A 20,287-nucleotide genomic window follows, 5' to 3' on the forward strand; every position below is an offset into this window, starting at 1 on the left:
AGTTAGACATGAGCATGCATTACCCAGATCAGGATAAAGCTGCACACTAATTAGTCTCCATTTGACTTGAGAGGCCCCCAAACAAGTGGAATGGGGCAGGTGCTTCCTAACAAGTAAGGCATTTTGACACCATGATCCCCTAAAACAGGCACCTAGGGATAAATATGGCTCAAATGTGTTGTTTTGAATTAGGTTTACAGCACATTTTTGTCTTGTTTTAAATCCATTATGGAGATTTCAATCTTGACAAGAATTCACGGTTATCAACACACCACCTGACTTTATAAACAGTACATAACATAAACATTAAAATATTTTACCAGCACAGAGGGCTTATCATTTTCTTTACTTTCATTATCATTCTCAGCTAACTTTTTTTCTTCTTGTTGCACTATTGCTACTTCCTCCTGCTTGCGCTCTTCCTTATCCACTTTTATTTCTTTTACATCCTGCTCTGGTTCTTCACGCATCTTCAATTCTTTTTCTTTTTCACAGTCTTTACAAGGCTTACTCGTCACTTTCTCTGGCAATGCCATTTGAAATTCAATGTTAGCTGATGTACAATACTCTTCAAAACCATAGAGATATCTAAAAGAAAAAAATTGCTTGCAGTAAGCAAGTTTGTTTCAAGAAAGAACATGCTACCTAATAGAAGCTAAACATGAACTGTATGTTTAAAGCCCAGAAAACTGTATTACAATGGAAAAGTTATGGACTTTACGTGTATTACCACTACTACCACAAGATCACTTCAGTTCATTCTAGTGCTGTTTTAGCACAAACTTCGTACTTTTATTACTTACTTTTTGTATGCACATTTAACATTATATCCTGCAGCTGAATTCAATACAGGGATTCCAAGATCTTGATAAACTTGCTTCCACACTGCTCCACTTTCAATCTGTTAAGGAAAATGAAGTCATGTTTTTTTAATTAACTCACTGATACAAAAAAGACTAAGTCAACAAAGTTTACAGCTCTGGAAAAAAATTAAGTAATTTTCTCTGATCTAGAAAATTACTATTTATCACACACACAGTATTTTACTGTAATGCAAACTATAGTCTAATGTAACTACTTTAAGCAGTTCAGCATTTCAGTGAGCCACAGCAGGCTTTCCTCTCCAGGTGGTAATAAAAAAAGGAAAGAAAATACAAAGACCAGAAAAATCCATACATCACTTATACTTTATATTTAAAGTAATTCTTAACTATCAGAGCTAGAATTTTAATTAAATTGGAAAGAAAAAATTTATTCAAAGCATTAACAATACTCAGCCCTGGCAATACCGCACCAGATACAGTGGCTACCAGTCTTTCATTGTGTCCTTAATATGCCCTTTGGTGTCAAAGTTTTGTGACAGTGTGATATGCTCATTTCTAACCATCTGTGAAGGCAAAGCAGGTGTACTGCAATAACCAAGTACAAGATCCTCCCTTGTATATCAGAAAGGTGTCACTGCACAAACATACCTCTTCAACCGACAGGCTAAATTTATGGGAAGCAGTCCAAAGCAGTAACAGAATCTGCTTGGCCATGAATTCCATATGCTTCAGTTACTGCTCCAAGACCAATCCGACTAATCCCAGTCAGCACATTCTACTATATGCTGCCCAGAATAGACAGGAATTAAGGGCCTCACATCAGACCTTAAACTAGGTTATTTATCTTTGACTATTTATTAAGTAGTGACTCTTCTCACTTTCTGAGGTGACAACTCTATCAAACATTTCCTGAAATACCACAAAACCACACATGATGGCTGATCTTATGCAGCAATAAGTAAACACACTGAGAAGATGTGTAGTTTATTTAGAATATAATTAGATTCTGGTTCCTGTTAAAACATGTTTTTCAGAGCTACAGGGTGTCTTACATAGCTGTAGCATTCAATCTTCATATGCCTAAAGCTCTGTGTAAGATTCTTCTTTATCAGTACTTAAACAAAAGTAAACAGCACCCTCAGATTTTTATGGCTCTGGAATACTCATCATACCAATACTCACATTATCAAATCCTCCAAGCTTGTGTACAAGTCTGAATAATTTGAAGAGATTCAAATTTCTATATCCTAATACAGGTCGTTTGTTAATAGGAGTCCCTGTGAACAAAGACAGTTATTTCAGTGTTTTGAAGTACTTTTTTCTGAATAACATGAAATCCACAGCATAGGCACTACTACACTATTAAATACAGTATTGTAAACCCCTCCCTCTGACCACCTCATGCATCTGGTACTACTTCTTCATGAAACTAAACAAACTCAAGAGTCTTAATAACTCATTTTCCCTGTAGTTCAGTAATGTAATTTAGTTCATACATATGCGTTCTTCCATATATTACTGAACATGCACTAATGATGCAACTTTTCTTTCTACCTATGTTATACCTATTTTTTATTTCACCCACTGAAACAATTACATCTAAAAAAAAGCACAGTCCTTTCACTACAATAAAAAAAAATTACAACTCCCCAGGAACAAATCACACGATGCTTCAAAGATCTGAAACTTTCTATGCTAATGTACTATCAGTAGCTAACACATTGTCATCTCTTGTCAATTGTCCCTCAACTCATATTCATATGTAATGAGATCCTAATTTAACTAGTTATAATACTAATTTAAATACAAACACCTTCACCCCTACCTCTACAGACACTGCACTTTTCTTGCAGTGTACAAATACCTGGTCAAGATTTAATATAATAAATGGCATTTGCTTTTAAAAACAGTTCAATCTACCTTACTGATAATGTTCATGCATTTAAGTGATCAGGATTCACACAAGAAAATTACCACAAAGTAAATGCTTTTTTCCACGATCCTAAAAAGTATTTTAAAGTTATTAAACTGAACATACACATTAATATGACTGAAGATATTAAATGCTTGATTATACACACTGTAAGTACACAGTAGAAAATACACTAGCATATATGAAGTACTACCCATTTATTTCTGAAAGCAGGAATAAATGACTATTTTAGGAGAAGAGTCAAGTGACAGACTTCACTTCTAAATCACTGGGAAGTCAGAAGTGATGAACACAGTCTCAGTTTCCAAAACTGAACTGCAAAGCACTACTAGTTTACAGACTCAATTCTTTGAAGTACTGCTAAGCAATACATCTATCTTCAGCTTCTACAAATTAAAGATAAAATGCCTACCTCTGTCTTCCATGAACTTGTATAATTGCTGAAGAAAGTTCTCTCGTTCTTCAGGAAATGGCTCTATTTCCTCCTGTTTAAAGTAATGCACACAAGAAAATCATCACCATTTTGAGTTACGTATGAGAAACATACAGCAGTGATAATTTAAGTTCAAATGTTCAAGGCTTGTTTACTGTAGTCAGCAACAGGATACTATACAAAGAGACACATGCTCAGTGCTATGCCACATGGAAGTAAGTTTTATAAACTACAAACAGTTTTTCAAAATATATAAAACAATAACTGTAAAGACACACTGAAATTGGATTTTTGATAGATCACTCAAGTATCATAAGTGATATCATAAATCAAGATGTATTCTCAATTTTGTCCATTTACACAGGAAGTCTGGGAGACACCACTATTAATGATCAAGAGATTATATCAGAAATCTCAGGTCTATTTCTACTGCAGTTAAGTGACTCCCTGATGCCTGGATACACTATGTCACTTTCAGGGATGAAGTGAAAGAAAATGGTGCTTGCACTTTCTTAGGAGTTCTAATCCACAGTACTGGCAAACTGCAACCAATGGCACTGCATGCACACTGCCGTGGGGTACCGGCTGAAGGCGTGGTGAGTAGGATCAATCCCAGAAATGAAATAACAATGGATATTTTGCATGTTCAGTTCATTGCACTAATAACATTTCCTATTAGATTTACTTAGATTAATAAACAGTGGAGTTTCATAACAAAGCACTATGGCTTATTTTATAACACCTCATAATTACCTTAGGAAATGTGACTTGCCACAATCAGTAGCAATAAGATATTAATAAAATCAGAATTCTTAGAAATTCTCATGACTAAGCTACTTCAAAACAACAGGCCAAATATAAATTGATTAATTTTCTGTATACTTTTTTTAATACAACCTGTAAAAGTTTGCAAAAATAACTAATAAAAGTTATTCAGTAAATCTAAAAGAAATTATTTCTCTTTAGTGTATTTTTATTTGGTGTTTATCTTTGCCATTCTTCAACAGGCTCCTTGTACTAAATATTACAGCTTCACCTACCCTGAAGCAAGTGGACCAAACGTATTGTCTTTAAAGTTATAGCAAAACAGTTGAGAAATCAACAGAAACAAAATATTATTATTAAACACAACAGAAAACAAAAACCAAAAAAACCCCAAAAAACTCCACAACATCTGCTGAAGCTATTTAATAAAGAGATGGATGGCTGAAAAGAAGGTCAAGGAAGGCTATAACTACTACCAGTGAGTAGGGTTTTTTTCTTATTCTGTACCTCCTCTTCTTCATTAAATGCACTTGGAGGACATATTGGAGCAAACAGGCAAAAAATGAAAAACCCAGTATTCACAATATGCTGAAACAGTTGTCATTTAGGTATAATTACCAGTGGAAATGCAATGAAAATATTTCAGTCTTGCAAAGGCAATGCAAGACGAAAGTCTCTGTGAGGGGCATTACGTGATGAGCATCTATCTGATACCCAGTATACCAGCAGAGCTCAGAGCAGGATACTTCAATGAGCAAGGACAGGCTGGGTAGAGAACTGCAACCAGTGTACTAGATACATCCTCACAGGGCAGGGGCATCAGAAATCAGGCATATCTAGCAATTCTTCACCAAGAGCTATGAGGTGATGCTGCAGCCCTGCATATAGTACAGCCAAATGCCTGTTTAAGAACAGTCTCATTTCACAGGCAAAGATGGTAAAGGAAACACTGCTAGCAAGCAAAGTATTCAGCCTGCAGTCATAAAACTTGACTAGGACTATACAGAACAAAGGACTTGAGTGGAATCGATAGTTTTGGAGTTTGTTTTTGTTTGTTTTAATCTCACATGACAGGTACTTGGAAAGGACTTTTACCAGCATACACTGGATCATGACAAAGAAATCACGAGCACCTAGCTGGGTTCCTCATGTTCCTCACCAATGAGAGAACATTTGCCATATGAAAAGGGTCCCACAGAACATTGGGGGCGGGGGGGGGGGGCAGGGGAGGGGAGGAGTATCATTGAATGAAATATTGCCACTCCTTTCACACCATCAGATCCAATGACTGGAGAGTACTCTTAAATCTCAAGCATGATAATCCAGAGGTGCCAGAATGGCAAGTGGATACTTCCTTATTAATTTTCCCAACTTTTTAAGAAAGTGTGCTAAAGGGGAGAGCTTAAGACCCTGCATGCCTCTGAACAACATTTTCATTTTCTCAGATCCTCTACAAAATCAGTACATGTTATACTATGCTAACACCAGTTAATAATCTCCAAACATTTATGGACTCTCTTTAATGAGAAGTTAGATGACAAGGTTTCCTAGATAATGGTTTGAAGTAGGCATGTCATACTCTGTTATCTTTGCTTACTTCTAAGTTAGACAACCATGGTGCTAACAGGTCACTCTGCAGTTTCTAATGTATCTGTCCACATCACAAAGGTAAAATAAAGTGGCTTATATGTATGATAACTTTATGTGTTGCAAAAAGCACGTCACTGCTTTTCTGGATTTTCTTCACACAGTATTATAGCCCAGCACCAGAAGAGAGGGTCTCTGTCAACTTTTTTTACATACCATCAGATTTAGTAAAGGAAAGGAAGGCTGTTTTGCAGTCTCTTCCACTTGGAAAAAAAAAAAAGACAAAAAAGACAGCTCCTCTTCTTAGAAGAGAACTAGAGACAATTTGCATGTCAACTCCTATCTATATAGAATAGAAGCTCTATATAGATATATGAGATATATATGAGCATCTATATATCTATGAGTGTGTGTGAATATATATATAGGATAGGAGCACCTATATATGAAGCCTGCAGTGACATATTTAAGAGCTTTTTTGGAAGTTTGTTTTGTTTTGTTCTGGTTCACGGGCACCAGCACCACACAGATGGCCCAAGGGCCACCAGTGAGAATTTTCACGTCCTGGAAAGCAGTAGAACAATCTGCAGGTGGATAATAAAGTCCCAGGAGCAAGCCCACAGGTCCTGTTTGAGAAGAGATGCTGCTTGATAGCCAGGAGATTCCAGGCATAAACTAATAAAAAAAGAGAGGAGGCTGCAGAAACTGCTAAAAGGGGAGTAGAGAGAAGGCACACATCCATTGACCACTGAGGGGACAGAAGAGGAAAAAGAAAAACAAAAATTTAAAAAAAAAAAAAATTTGCCTCTGTTTTAGAAACCTCCTAGTTCAGCAGGTGACTGAAACATTGGATACTGGAGAAGAAGTTATCACAAGAGATGTCACAGCAAATCCCAAAATATTTGCCTGAGATGAGATCTTCATGTCTAGCACATGGAAAGACTAGTTCATACATCACATGCAACTAGGAGGAGCTAGAGAGAAGGTGTACAAAGGGTACAAGGTCAAATATTTACAAACACTGTAGCTGAAGACTGTGAATTTTTCAGCTAATAGTAGTGAGGGAATGATCACTATATAAAGATTGTGTGTGAACCTGCATAGGTACAAATCTATGTACATTCATCATGCCCATGGCTGGACACAAACCTGGCTCTGAAAGTTCAGAGATTGTGCTGAGTACAAGGAATTACTCCTTGCTTCTCAAAACACTAAGCAGAGAACAGCCCCTTGAAAACTGGGCTTTATAACTTTTGATCAGAGCTGTGTCATCAACCGTGAGCTTTAAGGGGCAGGCTGACTTCATGAGCATGGAGAGGTGGCAAAGTTGTTGCTTCACACCTTTGGAGTCTCCCAAATCTTAAAATAAATGAATAAAGAATTAAAAGAAATGAATGAATAAAAGATGGAACACCATCTTCTGGTATGCCAGAGCCACAGTCTCCAGGGAGGATATACTGAGAGAAAGACCATAAACCATCTCAGCTTCTCCTTTACAATTCCACTATTGACGTCAATTTCAGTCTACTGTATTAATGGCAGTTGTGTAACAAATTACAGAACAAGTCTCAAACCCTAGTGAGAGAAAAAGTGATAATGGGCAGATACAGATTTTAAGTACCACCAGAAAGTGTAAAAGATCCAAAAGTCCTGCTTCCAGCCTCACAGTCAGCTGTAAAATAAAAGTATTTCCACTAATTTTCTTCTTTCCTATCTTCATTTTTTTCTGGACAGAAGGCTGGGAGGGAAGAGCACATAATTAGAAAACCAAAGATGATGTAGGACTCCATACTTCCAAGACAAAAGAGAGAAGAAAGGTGGAAGAGGAGTGCATGGGATAATGCCTTGATTGAAAGCTCTCTTGCTTCTTTACATCAGGGTAGCCACAGAGATAACTTGTAGTGAAGTAATTCTTCAGTGGACCAGGGTAAGAGAGAGGTACAACTACTCAGATTTCTCGGTAATTATTCTAAAGGCTTCAAAATCTGTCACTTTTCACCACTCCAAAAACCAGTAAACTCCATTTTCTACAGCTAGAAACAGGGAAAGAACAGTGCAAACTACTTGCAATATCTGCTTTACAAGAGGATCTACAGCTGTAGGCCTAGCATAGCAATTTGGGGGCAGGAATGAGTAAGGTATAAAGGGAAGGAAGACAGGGTGACAGACACACAAGGGAGGAGATGACAACAGCAGGACCATGCCAGCCTAGTTTGATTTTTCAAATATGTCAAGAACGCAGGCCAGTAACAGCTTAGAGTTGCCTTCTCATATAGAACTCCTGTGTAAAAGGTAGCAAACTTCCCTGTGGCTTGGAATGTGTGGTAAGTCATGGGTATGTACTGGGGTAACTGCTCTATAGCCAGGAGAAAAGTTTATCATCATTTATGTGAGCAGTTATTTACAGTAGCATGATTTTAGCATGCACAGAACTCATTCCATGGCCACAAAGGGGAAAACAACTCAACACTGTCATAATACACAATAAAGCAGATGCAAGAAAAAGTACAGAGGGAAACTACACCCTTCTGCACACTACAACACACTGCACTATTATAGAAGGACAAACAACTGTTTATTTGGAAGGAGAGTGAACTACAAACTGGAAACCCACCTGGGGCGTGACTGACATTATAGTCCAGGAATTAGTATCACCCTAAGAACCCCAAAGTTCTACATCAGTGAAAAAAAGACTCCTTTGCCTTCCAATAATGAAACAACATGCACAAAGAAAAGGCCAGTCTGGATTTAAATACAGTTGCAAGACATAATTGCTGGCGTTTGTAAAGTAAAGAGATCTTTGTTTTAAAGCTATCAAAAATAATTTAAGCACCACATGTTCTTTATCAGAAACATCTTAAGTATTCTTTTACCTACACAGATCTTCCCAGTTAGAAGACAGACAGACCTTTAAGAGCTAGCAGGTAAGGTCCATTTAGAAATACAAGTAAAGGAAACGCTTTTTTCGTTTAGAAGGCATGTGACAGCAGACACCAGTATCTACCCTTCTTCATCCTGCTCAGTCCCTAGTAGGCACTGCAGCCCCTTCTGCCACTGCATTAAGCTCAGCATGAGAAAGATTCCAGAACAGGATCTTCCTTTGAGTTTTAATTCCTTAGTCCCTAATGACTCAGACTTTTGACTATGTGTTTTTTGCTTAGTGACTCAATTTTCACATTAACTGATCTTTGTTGATTAAAGATTTTGAAAGCTGAGAGGAAATAATGTTGCCTATGTCAACAATGTTGCCTATGTTAACATGTTAAATGTTGTCAAATGTTAAAAAGACCTACTTAAATATTAGTCTTGCTAAATTTTTATCAGCTGTGTTATCCATGCCCTTTACTAACTTCACTTGCCTCTTCCTCACTGCTGTTATCCTCTTTTTCTTTTTCATCCTCTTCCTCTTCTTCAGCTTCACTGCTGGAGCTGTCTTCTTTCAATTCTGTTTTCCAGTTACTAGGAACAGTTCTGTTTTTACGAAATTCAAGGGCTTGGTCAAAAGCTGTAAAAGGACCAGCATTTGTTAGCACTGCAGGAAGTATCAGTTTGACCAAATTTTTTAATCAGAAAAAGTAGTTGGGGGTGGGGGAGGGGGGTAGGGGAGAAGGAGGAAGGACTGCTAATTAACAATTCCACCCCCAAATTCAGGGAACTTCAACAACAACCCCATGTTGTCCATCCTTATTTGTCTTACCCAGCCAAACTGGCCTAGTGTTCTCTGCACTTCAAATTATTCAGAGCTATTATTAGGATTATTACCATGTCACTGTCTATAAGACACAAATAAGGATCTTCTGTATTAGGGCATATATGAAAATTTAATTGAGAGAACCCCTATTCCAACAGGTTTACACTGTGGTTTATGTATACTGAACAGGGAGAAGGAAGAAGAAATAAGCACAAGCTAGTTCTAAGACTTGGATCATGCCAACTTAAACTTTCAAATCAATCCACAATTCCAGTTTCTTGAGAGTGCAAAAAGGCAACTTGTAACTATTATGGGTACTATGGTGAGAATAACTCTATTAAGGTCTAATGCAAAATGCTGAATACTATCAACCAATAAAGCCAGTGTGCACTGTATGATTATATATTTTGTCTGGCATATCTACATTTAAAACAAGTGCAGTATATATATTCAATATATTATTCTATAGGAAACGATCCTGTATTTTAGCATTTTTAAGATATGAACCAATCTACCATAAATTTGGTCCAATTTACATAACAAAGTAAATACATACACGTGTGTTTTCTCATAGAAAGTTATTTTTACCTTGTTTTAACAAAGCATCAGGCTTTGGTGAAGTTTCACTAATCTCCCGAACATCTTTTCTTGGCACAGAAACGCTAGATAATACAGAAAGTGTTAAAAAAAATATTTTAAAGCTAAATTAACAGTATAATACAGAGCTATCACTAAGACTACAACACACTTACTAAACATACAGAATAATAATATGAACTGTATCTTGACAATTCTATAGTGTTAGTCTGGTACGGTATTAGTTTGTGGATTAAAAACCAAATTTCTATATAAATTTGGTTAGACCATCCATATGCAATCACTGCATATTAAAGAAAGCATTCTTCCACTAGTAGTTTCCAGAATCTCCCAAATATATATCACTTAACAAAAACCTCATGTTAATTTAGCAGGTAACTACTCACCCACAAACAACAAAACCCTACCTTCCTTAAAACATAAACGAGTATAAATTGTCAGTATGAAATGAAAGACTTCCAAACTGAAAGAACAAAGCACTTTTTAAATTTCTACTGAACTTCAGCTTTGGGGGGTGGGGGGTATGCACTTGTGTGCGCATGTGTCCATGTGTATTTCTTCAGTGACACATGTTGATGCCTGAGTAACTATCAAATGGTAAAGTGATAGCCTAGACTTAGTAAGTAATTAAGCCACAACAAAACTGTTAAATATTTCAATGTCCTTTCCGCAAAAGCATTCTGTTAAATTGAACCAAGCACAATAAATAGCTGCAACTTTTAAATTAAAAACTAAAACCTAGAAAAAAGAATTCTATTGTCATTCATCAACCCCTCGCCTGGCCAACATCATCAACCCCTCGCCTGGCCAACATGAGCTTAAGAACACAAAGTTCCTTATTCTATTGCAAATACCATACAGTCTGGTTTTCTAGGTTTCACTATCTTCTTTCCTACTTTGAGTAGTATTACAGCTCTTTTCAAAGAACATGATAATATGCAGTTGTAGTCTAGACTGAGATAAGCATATGCCTTACCACCTCAAAAAAAGAAAAATAATTTGTGTGTGTGCATGTGGTGTACGTGCATGCGCGCACACACCCCCAACCACCTCTTTCTGTAGCTGGTTAAATTATGGCCACATCTCTGAAAAGCAGTGCTCTGTTCCAAGCAGAGCAGGAAAGAGTTTCAGGCCATTATTGAAGTCACAATATACACCTTTGTTTGCCACCATTGTAAAAATGAAATTAAAACTAAGACAGATTTATACATCCCATTCTTAATAATGACAAAGTTCAAGACTAATTTCATCACAATGTAAGGCTGTTAACAGTTTTCTGAACATTAGAAAAATCTTGGCAGAAACTTTCTGAGCTTACTGATGTTATCAATACTTTACCCAACACATCTCATACTACATTTCACTTGACTGGTTTAGATTTTATTCAGTTGTCAACCTGTACATTCCTACTCACAATTTGCCATCCTTGAAAGAGCGAACAAGAATATTGTCTTTTTTCACTGCAATATCATCACTACAATCTGGACAAACCACCTGCAAAGATATTACAAATGCAAAGTTTAGAGAGAAAAAAAGAAAAAAAAAAAAGAGAGAGTAATAGTATATACCAATGCTTCACAAAAGCCTTTTGGGTTCATTCGTCTTTAGCAACGCTGAGGTAAGAGCAACTGAGATCCCTCAAAACACAGGAGTGACAACCTCCTGAGTTCATGCTCTCTTCCTGGAGGGAATTGACAGCTGCTGCCAGAGACATAAGTAAGAACAGAATGCTGACAGAAGTTAAGTACCTGTAATGCCACTACAGCTTATTCTACTCCTCATCCTAAAAGGACAGGAATTTAACCAAGTGCTGCCACCTGAGTTAGAGACCTCTTCTGAAAAAACTTACAGAAATTGCAAGGATGTAATCACACAGTTTCAAAAACAAAGGTATACAAGATTTATGAAATGTAACTTGCTAATGGAGGATTCATAAGTTATTTACCTAGGAGAGAAAAGTGCCTCAAGTACAAGTATTATGATAGGTTCTTTAATTCCAGAAGTAGACTAATCAAGTCTAGCACTGAGACAACATATTATTTGTTGCAATTTTAAAAGCCCCTTAAGTTTTGTTAAACCAGTATACAAGTTGCTATTAAAAAGCTTCAGGAATTTAATAAAAAAATATATATTGAATTTCCAGAATTACAGAACAGAAAAGCAAACCTCTCCATCACTCACCTCTCTTCTCTCAAAACATGTGAAGTTCCCTGAAAGTTAAGAAAATTCTGGCTGCTACCCCAAGGAGCAGCAAATGATCACAGTCCTAATTTAGCTCTGGTGAATACCTCTTCTCTCTTACACCAACTCCTTTCAGTCCCACTTTTTCCAAACACAAAGATATTGCATGAAAGGTTTTTTCCCCTCCTTACATAGGTCACCAGCCATACAGCATTTTAGAAGGTAAAGTCAAAAGCTCCAACTGATTTGGAAACAAGTTGCGTATCACAGAGTATAGCAATATAGAAAAATAAAACTTAACAGTCTACATCTCCAGAGTCAATGCATTCTACAGTCTCCAAAGAAATTACTCTACAGAACTACAACTTACTAATTGAAATGCAGTTTGAGATATAGTTTGCAACAGTGTTTTAGTATCAAGGCAAAACACAGTGATTATCATCCCTCATTTGAAACAGACAGGTACAATCTCCTAGCTCTCTAAAGATGGAGAAAGGCCATTCTGGCTTTAGCTATTGGTTTTCCAGAAGCAGCAAGATCTTAGTAGTCAGAAATCCATTCAGAGGTTGGAAAACAGTTTACCACAACCTCATGTAGTGCCTTTACATCAAGCAACATCACCTCAATTTTGCCTCAATCAAGTTCTCAATTTCTTTGCAAAACAAACTCCACTGGAGTCATAGGAGGATGAAAGAGATGATCCTATGTAAACTCAATTTTCTGAAAACACTGCAAGCAGATTTCCTCGTTGCACCTTCCAAAAGCCTTTAAGTACACATTAAAACTAAGCAATGCTATAAGGCTCACTAAATCACACTCTGACATAAGGAGCAACTGCCAGGCCTTTTTACAATTAGCCATTGCTCCCACACCGCGCCCCCCCCCCCCCCCCCCCCCCCCCAAAAAAAAAACCAACAAAATCAACCAAACAAAAAACCCCACCCAGGCATGCAGAATTAAAAGAATGTAGTCAATCACTGAGTCGTCAGAATAATTTTTACCACATTTATACCTCTACAGTTTTACATTTATAAGTGACAGGCTGTCTGGTTGTAGGACTGATACCCAAAGGAATCAGTTTCCATTACTAATCTTAACTGTTACTTGCTGTAAAAGTTAGACTAATCCCTGGACTTCTTTACACATAATAAACTTGCACAATGTCTTCTGTGCTTATACACAAAGTGCATCAGTACACAATATCATTAATAACAAAGGAATTCTGGGATATGTATTCTTCAGCATATTAAACCTGAATTTAAAGCAAAATTTATCAGTAATAGACAAAATTACTTTGTTGACGTAGCAGAAGTAACCTGCTTAAAAGGTAAAAGAACTGAGAAGCATAGCTACAAGGCAGGGTATTAAAAAAACCACAAAAACAACAAAACCCTATTTGGGGCATAAATCTATTCTTTGGCACAACCTTTCAGGTTAAATGCAATATGATGTTTATTTGCAGAGCTATAAACCTGATTACTAAAATAAGAGCTAATCTAGGATAAGCTATTTCAGAGTTAACGAGCTCCACCCTCAAACTTTATCCCCCTACTGCTTCTCATTCATCGCAGGAAGCTTTCCATGGAGAATGAGCTATTCCAATCTCCAAATGAAAGCCAAGAAATAACAATGTGTATCTTTAGCATACCTTGGGAGCATAAACAACATTTCAGTTAATCTTTAAGGTCTGACCCATAGCTAGACTAAGCAGCACTATATCAGTCACGTGCAAGCCCAATACCTACTGGAGAGGCTGCCATGGAAACTACCATCTGTCATGTGCATGACCAGGAGGGCTAACCCAACAGTGTGACACAAACCAGTTCAAGCCAGTCCTAACTGACCAGTTCTCAGAGTGCAACTGTGATGTAGGCAATATTGCATCAATCTTGATGACAGCTTTCAGTAAAGAAACAGCTCAATTTTCTTGTCCATTACTGGAAACCTGTCTTAAAGCTATCTGTCATTAACATGATATCTCCCTGCTATATATTCTGCTCTCTCCCTTGTTGTAAAAAAGACTTCAATGACTCATTCTCTCCCACCAACTTTTCCAAAAGTCCTGCTGGAAAGCCTCTGCACTGCATAACAAGACACAGGAGGTGACAAGTAGAGAGTTGTAAGTGAAAGCTACTGCACACACTAAGGGAGTTAAATGTTACTGTATCGCATCTTTTCAAAAAGCAGAGCACAAGTCTTCCCAAAATTAGATAAACATTTTAAGTTTTCATTGCCAGGGAGAAATTATTCAAATATTTACAATTAATAATAAAATAAAAATTAAAAAGCATGGTACTAGAACATACCACTCATGGAAATATGTTAACTTCCAAATACATCAGTCACTCTATGTGCGATCCTTACATTAACAGTGATATTTTACTAGAAGTTTATTTGTAAAAAAGTGTCTTTAAACCAGAATAAAGGAAGATAGAAAATATTTGTACTAGAAGACTACAATACTATTTTAAAGGAAATTTATTGACAATTCTCTACTACCTACCACAGCAACAAAAAAACTCCATTTGATTTTATTATAAAGTGTGTTTAATATTGAATCTAGAAAAATAATATTTAAGTAATCACTAAACTTCCCCTCTCTTTGCACTTCTTTTCTTCCTTGATAAAACTTGGTAGTTCAGAAAAATGACATGCAATAGCCTATGAAAAACACCTTGAAATTTTAGTCCAAAGTACTAAACACACTGTTGAGCTGGAATTAGGACAACAAGCTCTGGCTGTTTGGAAAAACTAAAGCCATGCCAGCAATTACTTTTTGTAAACAAACATATTTACATATATATTTCCTTTGACTATTATGATACAGTTCAATTTGAAGAAACATATTATGTTCTAATAAAAATATAGGTTAATCAATCAAAAATTTAAAAACCCACCTTTCTTTGGTGCCTAGAAAGTAAATGAAACTTTACAAAATTAAAATAAAGATGAAACTCTTACCAAGGCTGGAAACCACAGAGCTTTCTTTTTATCCACACTGAAGCAGTCCACGCACACAACTTTTCCTAATAACTCATCACTTTGTTTCCTATCATCTTCATCTTCATCGCTGGAAGAGGATGAAGATTCTTCTTCAGGACTAAACAATAGAAAAAGACTTAAAACTCAACTATTCAAAACTTGCCTATTAGTTACAGGAGATCCAAAGCTAATTATCAAAGAGGCAAAAATAATAGTGAATTGCCTGTTAAGTGTTTTAGGATAAAAATGAGTAGAAATATTTGTAAGGATGTTATAACAACTACTCAAACTTTACAAACTCAAAAATGCACATCTACACATAATACATGTGAAAAACAAACAAAACACCACCATGCATCCACATGGAGGAATAGAAATGCACTATCAGGACATTCAAAACATGAATTCTGCCCCAGTGAAGCACTGTTCAAAAATACTGTTGCAGTTGTAGTTTTGGACCAACATTAAGCTAAATCAGTTTGGTTTTCCTCTTAATCGCTGTATGCTTTTACTTTAACAGCCATACACAATAAAAAGCTATTTTGAAAGAGGACCGAAGAATTTCTGAAGAAGAAACATGGGCTATGAAAATGAACAAAGAGAAAAAGAAGACCATTTATCCTGAAACAGTTCTTTTAAAGATGTGCAGTGAAGCATTTCAAGGACTGTTTCAATTTCACATTGAACAAAGTGTTGGAATGTAAGTAGACGGGCAAAGGTGCAAATACGTTTTGATTTAAAAAGGTTCTGGCTCCAGTACAAAGCTCCCCCTGGTTTTACCCATATGGGGAGTCTAAACGTACAAAACTGCTCCAACTAAAATTACCTGCAACTGATTAAAAAAAAAAAATAATTAAAAATCAGCACTCCTGGCTCTACTTTTTTTACTTGTCACTTTGAAGGTTAATTCTCAGAAAATAACCTTACATGTTCAATGGCCACAACAGGCAGAATTTTAAACACTATCTTCCATTTTTCACATAACTACTTTTGAGTATAAAGTTCAGTATTAACAGAAAACTCACAGTTAGCACTCATGTAAAAGAAGATAACTGATTTACAGTCTAAGGTGAATTATTATGTTTCATTTTCCCTACCCTAATTTTACATCACCACTTGCAGTGCTAATAAAGCATTGGAGTTTTCTTCCCCCCAACATCCTTTTTTTAAAGTAGTCATTTCTTTTAAAACACGGTATGAAAGTCTTTCAGGCTGCTTTCTGGGGTCTGAGAATCTCTTGTGAGAAGACAAAGAAGTGAAGGACTAGAGAGAAAGCCAGGACTATTTTAGAGAGACAACGACCTAGCTCAGTTATACCAGTATCTGTGCAATTTGTCTTTTTACTCAGTTGGGTGAGTATTAATCATAAGATAAAGATAAAGGTGTTGTTTCTGTCATAATATTGTCCTGTACAGTTAGGGAAACAGAGAAGACAACAACCCAGTCACAGACACCAAGAATGCTGCGATTGCATTCTCTGTGGTATATGCCATCTTTTTCCATCATTTTCCTTCAATACATCACAAATCAATCAATCAATCAATAATTGAGTAAATTTATAGTACCCCAACATATACAGGGCAATACTGATTTCAAGCTATCAAGAAGACAGAGCATCAGGGCAATCCAAGCATGCAAATTCCCTTCCCACTCCAGCCACTGCCACCTCAAAGCTTTAAAGACAAAAAACCAAAACCAACCAACCAACCAAAAAACCCCACAAACATCCCCCCCCCCGAACAGTCAGTGGAGTATCTAACAGTGTTTTTTTCAAGATCACAACTACCAAGAATTTTGGCACCTAGGAAATCAAGTCATGATTCTTGAACTTTATTTTTCTATCAATAAACTTTGCTGCAAACCATAATACAGTTAACCTATTTCTAAAAGCCCTTCAGAGAACCTGTAATGAGAAACCAAAGGTCTACATGAAGATTCTACTACCTTCTACAAAGACTTTGTATCAGCTGGGCAAAGACTGCATTGTAATGGTTTTAGTTTGAGTCCAACACGTTTTATAATACCAATACGCTACTACAGAAAAGCTTCTGAAGACAGCTTAACAACACATTTCCACTTGGTATGTCACTTTCTTTTTTCACTTAAGTAACAAAACCAAGAAAAAACCTCTTGCCTATACCCAGTACTATTTCAAATACTGATTACATGAAGACTTGGAATTCTTGCATGCAACAATACATGTAAAACTGACTTTCAGTCTGAGTGCTAAACAACACTTTTCATATAGCTTCCTGGTTTTGAATAAGAGAAGCCTGAATCCACAACTAATAAAACTCCACACACAACAAAAGCTTCAGAACTGAATACAAACAGCACAGATATAAAGATGTTAAACTTACATATGATTGGATCTCCTTCCTCTGTTTGTTTTCTTTCCTATAACAGGAGTCCCAAAGTGTTCAGGATTTGTGAGTGGAAGCTGATCTAGTGTCTGTTGAAATTAAAAAATACATGTACATAAACATATGAAAAACCTTGCATAAGTTATTTTCCAAACCATAAGTTTGTATAATCTCATTAAAGTAATTTTTGTCAATAAAGAGACTTTCTCATTACAAAAGAAATACAGCAGAGATCACTAATTTAAAAAAAGTAATGTGTTTTGTTTGGGCTTTTTTTTTTTTTTTTAAACACTTTGTCCCCACATCCGATTAATTAACTTTTGTCTAACACACACAGACAATTCTTCCCAGAAGTCCTGTCTTTGGACCATTCAAACAAAGAATTAAGTATCAGGTATTCTGCTGACCTGGGATACTCCATCTCTGCAGGATGAATTTTCTGCCTCTCCTACCATCAGACTAAACACCCAATCATCTACTTAAAAATGAACAAAGGTCCCCTATGAAATGAAACTGCAAGATAACTCAGTGGCAGCAAACATGACAAGTTAACTGTATTTTTGTTAGCAATTCATAATTTGAAATGGGAGAAAAAGATTCTAAAACAATTTTAAAGATGTTGCTATATTGATAATTGAGAGAGTGCTAAGTGATGCTCTATTAACATCAAAACAAAAGGAGAGGGAGATAAAGAAGAACCTTCTCCATTCAGGGAGAATGCTAAAGGGTCAACAGAAGAACTTCATGGACATGCAGTATCTTCTTTCCCTAAGACTGCTGTTATCTGTTTAAATAATAACCATTACAGATTTGAAGGCTCCTGGTACACAGAGTTTTTTGTATAGGCACTTGTTCTTTGCAAGAAGGCATAAACCCTTCCAAAGTAAACATGGTCCTCCAAATTACACTTCTGAGTCGTGTATGAATTTTTAGACGTGAAACATGAATAAGAATCTCAAAAGTATTACATATCAGGCAGAACTGGATATATAAGACAATAAAACTGTCTTCTTAAATCTTAACGTAAATACATGATTACTTCTGAGTGTGGTGGATACCCTAAAAGGTCCCACACACTTGGGAAGTCAGAGATGAAGCTTAAGAAACACGAGAACAAGACGATGCTGTGGAATTGGTCTAATTACAACAGAAACTGGAGATGCAGTTTTCCTTGCTGAGTAGCTATGCAGTCATGAGGTAATTATTGGAAATGCACAACGTTTCATTGAGGGCTGGTTACAATGAATTGCATATCAGTGACTTTTGGCAAGACATCAAAATCTGAGACAGTAAGAATGATGATAAAATAAAAAGTAGGAATCACCTGAATGTAAGATGTCTCTGAATCTGACAAAATAATCTGAGGTTACTCTCGTTTAGCCAAACAGGTTGCAAAGCAATATGAATAGACTAAAATTTTCAACCTGCTTACTATAAAGTAAACTCCTAAAACATATTAAAATAGTATTTATGAAACAGAAGCAATTTAATTTTCAGGAGTGTTGATCCTTAATAACAAGGAGCTAATCAAAGGAACAATGTAATCTTTAATATTACAGCATTTTTATCTGAATCCAGATTTAGGCATCTAATTAGGCCCTCTTCTTTACATATGTGTAATCCTGATTTAGGATTCTAGAAGGTATCTGAACCTTCACAAGAACGCAGTAAGCAGGCAACAAGCTCAGTTGACTGTAATTATAAAGCATATTTATGTATAGCAAAAACCCCTGTCTTCAGTACTTTCCAGTAAGCTAACGTGTTTACATAAATAGCCCCATCAGTCCAGATTGTCTTACATAATAAGGAGGAATAACCCTCACTCTGAAATTTCAACTACTTGAAATTTGCTACAAATGTCTGCATACTTTAATATGCAAGTCACCTTTAAGACATGAACCAGCTTCAAAATACTGATAACTGTCTTCAAAGTAACAATAACAGCAACTTATAATTTGCCTTTTAAAAGAATAGTGGTTTTTCAAGTTTATGAGCTATTACAAATTAGACTTGATCACCTACCTAAAATCCAGCAGAACTTAATTATGTCCAAAGATGTACATTAATTTTTTCATGTACCAATGAAATTTTCCAATTGAATGCTTACAGATAAATTTTTTATATAAAGCAAAGTAGTTGTGTGATCACAGGTTTTGTGTGTGATCTACAATCTATAAACAATTAATAATATAGACATGAAATCTACAAAATGCCGATTTTGTTTCTTAACTTACAGAATTTGGTGAAATTTAATTGTATTTCTTGATTTTAAAAAAGAGTAAGCCAGACCCTGTAGACCATATTTTACATAATCCCCATTTTTAGCATGGATGTACATAACACACTGAAGACTAAGGTACTAAAAATATCACTTTAAAATTTTTCTAAATACAAAAATTGTTGTATAAAATTTCTTCAATTACCTCGCTTTCAGCAAAATGTCTTTCTCCTTTTAAACACAGGGAAGAGCGTCTAAGAGTCTTCTCATCACCATCATCAAATACTGTCACCAGGTAAGAAGTGAGGCAAGAAAAAAAAAAAAAAATTTTTTTTTTAAAAATCACAGTATCAGTAAAGTGATAGATTGAGGTATCAGAAAGAATGAGATATATATTCTTGAGGCCAGTCCTTAAAACAAAGCAGTACCTGGATACTGCTGCATATCCAGTAAATCATTCGCATAGATCCACCAAATACATTAGCTGCTGTCTCACCAGAGCTAATCCATGCTTGCATACGTTAAATGGAACATTAAGTAATCAGCAGCTGAAACAATTCATGGATCAGGACACAAAATTAAAAATCAACGCAAGCTAGAACTGAAAAACTATTCTTCATGCATTTTCAATTTTTACAGAACTTTACTATGTAACCAGAACTACAATATTCAAATGGGAGAGCTATGTTTACTATGGAGAAACATAAATGGGA

At 36.0% G+C, this 20,287-nt stretch overlaps 1 protein-coding gene across 2 annotated transcripts in view; it reads right to left on the reverse strand.

Moving 5' to 3' along the window:
• The window catches only part of ARID4B (AT-rich interaction domain 4B), a 93,449-nt gene that overhangs the window by 32,122 nt on the left and 41,040 nt on the right, over positions 1-20,287 (reverse strand). For both annotated transcript variants that reach the window (XM_074863158.1, XM_074863157.1), the window contains exons 6-15: positions 19,780-19,859; positions 17,354-17,445; positions 14,973-15,111; positions 11,245-11,324; positions 9,822-9,895; positions 8,902-9,047; positions 3,170-3,242; positions 2,007-2,101; positions 804-901; positions 321-588 (exon numbers count right to left, since the gene is read on the reverse strand). In XM_074863158.1, the coding sequence (XP_074719259.1) occupies positions 321-588; positions 804-901; positions 2,007-2,101; positions 3,170-3,242; positions 8,902-9,047; positions 9,822-9,895; positions 11,245-11,324; positions 14,973-15,111; positions 17,354-17,445; positions 19,780-19,859 (1,145 nt within the window). The remainder of the gene's footprint in view (positions 1-320; positions 589-803; positions 902-2,006; positions 2,102-3,169; positions 3,243-8,901; positions 9,048-9,821; positions 9,896-11,244; positions 11,325-14,972; positions 15,112-17,353; positions 17,446-19,779; positions 19,860-20,287) is intronic.

Source organism: Strix uralensis, chromosome 3, assembly GCF_047716275.1.
Source record: "Strix uralensis isolate ZFMK-TIS-50842 chromosome 3, bStrUra1, whole genome shotgun sequence".
NCBI classification, from domain to species: Eukaryota; Metazoa; Chordata; class Aves; order Strigiformes; family Strigidae; genus Strix; species Strix uralensis.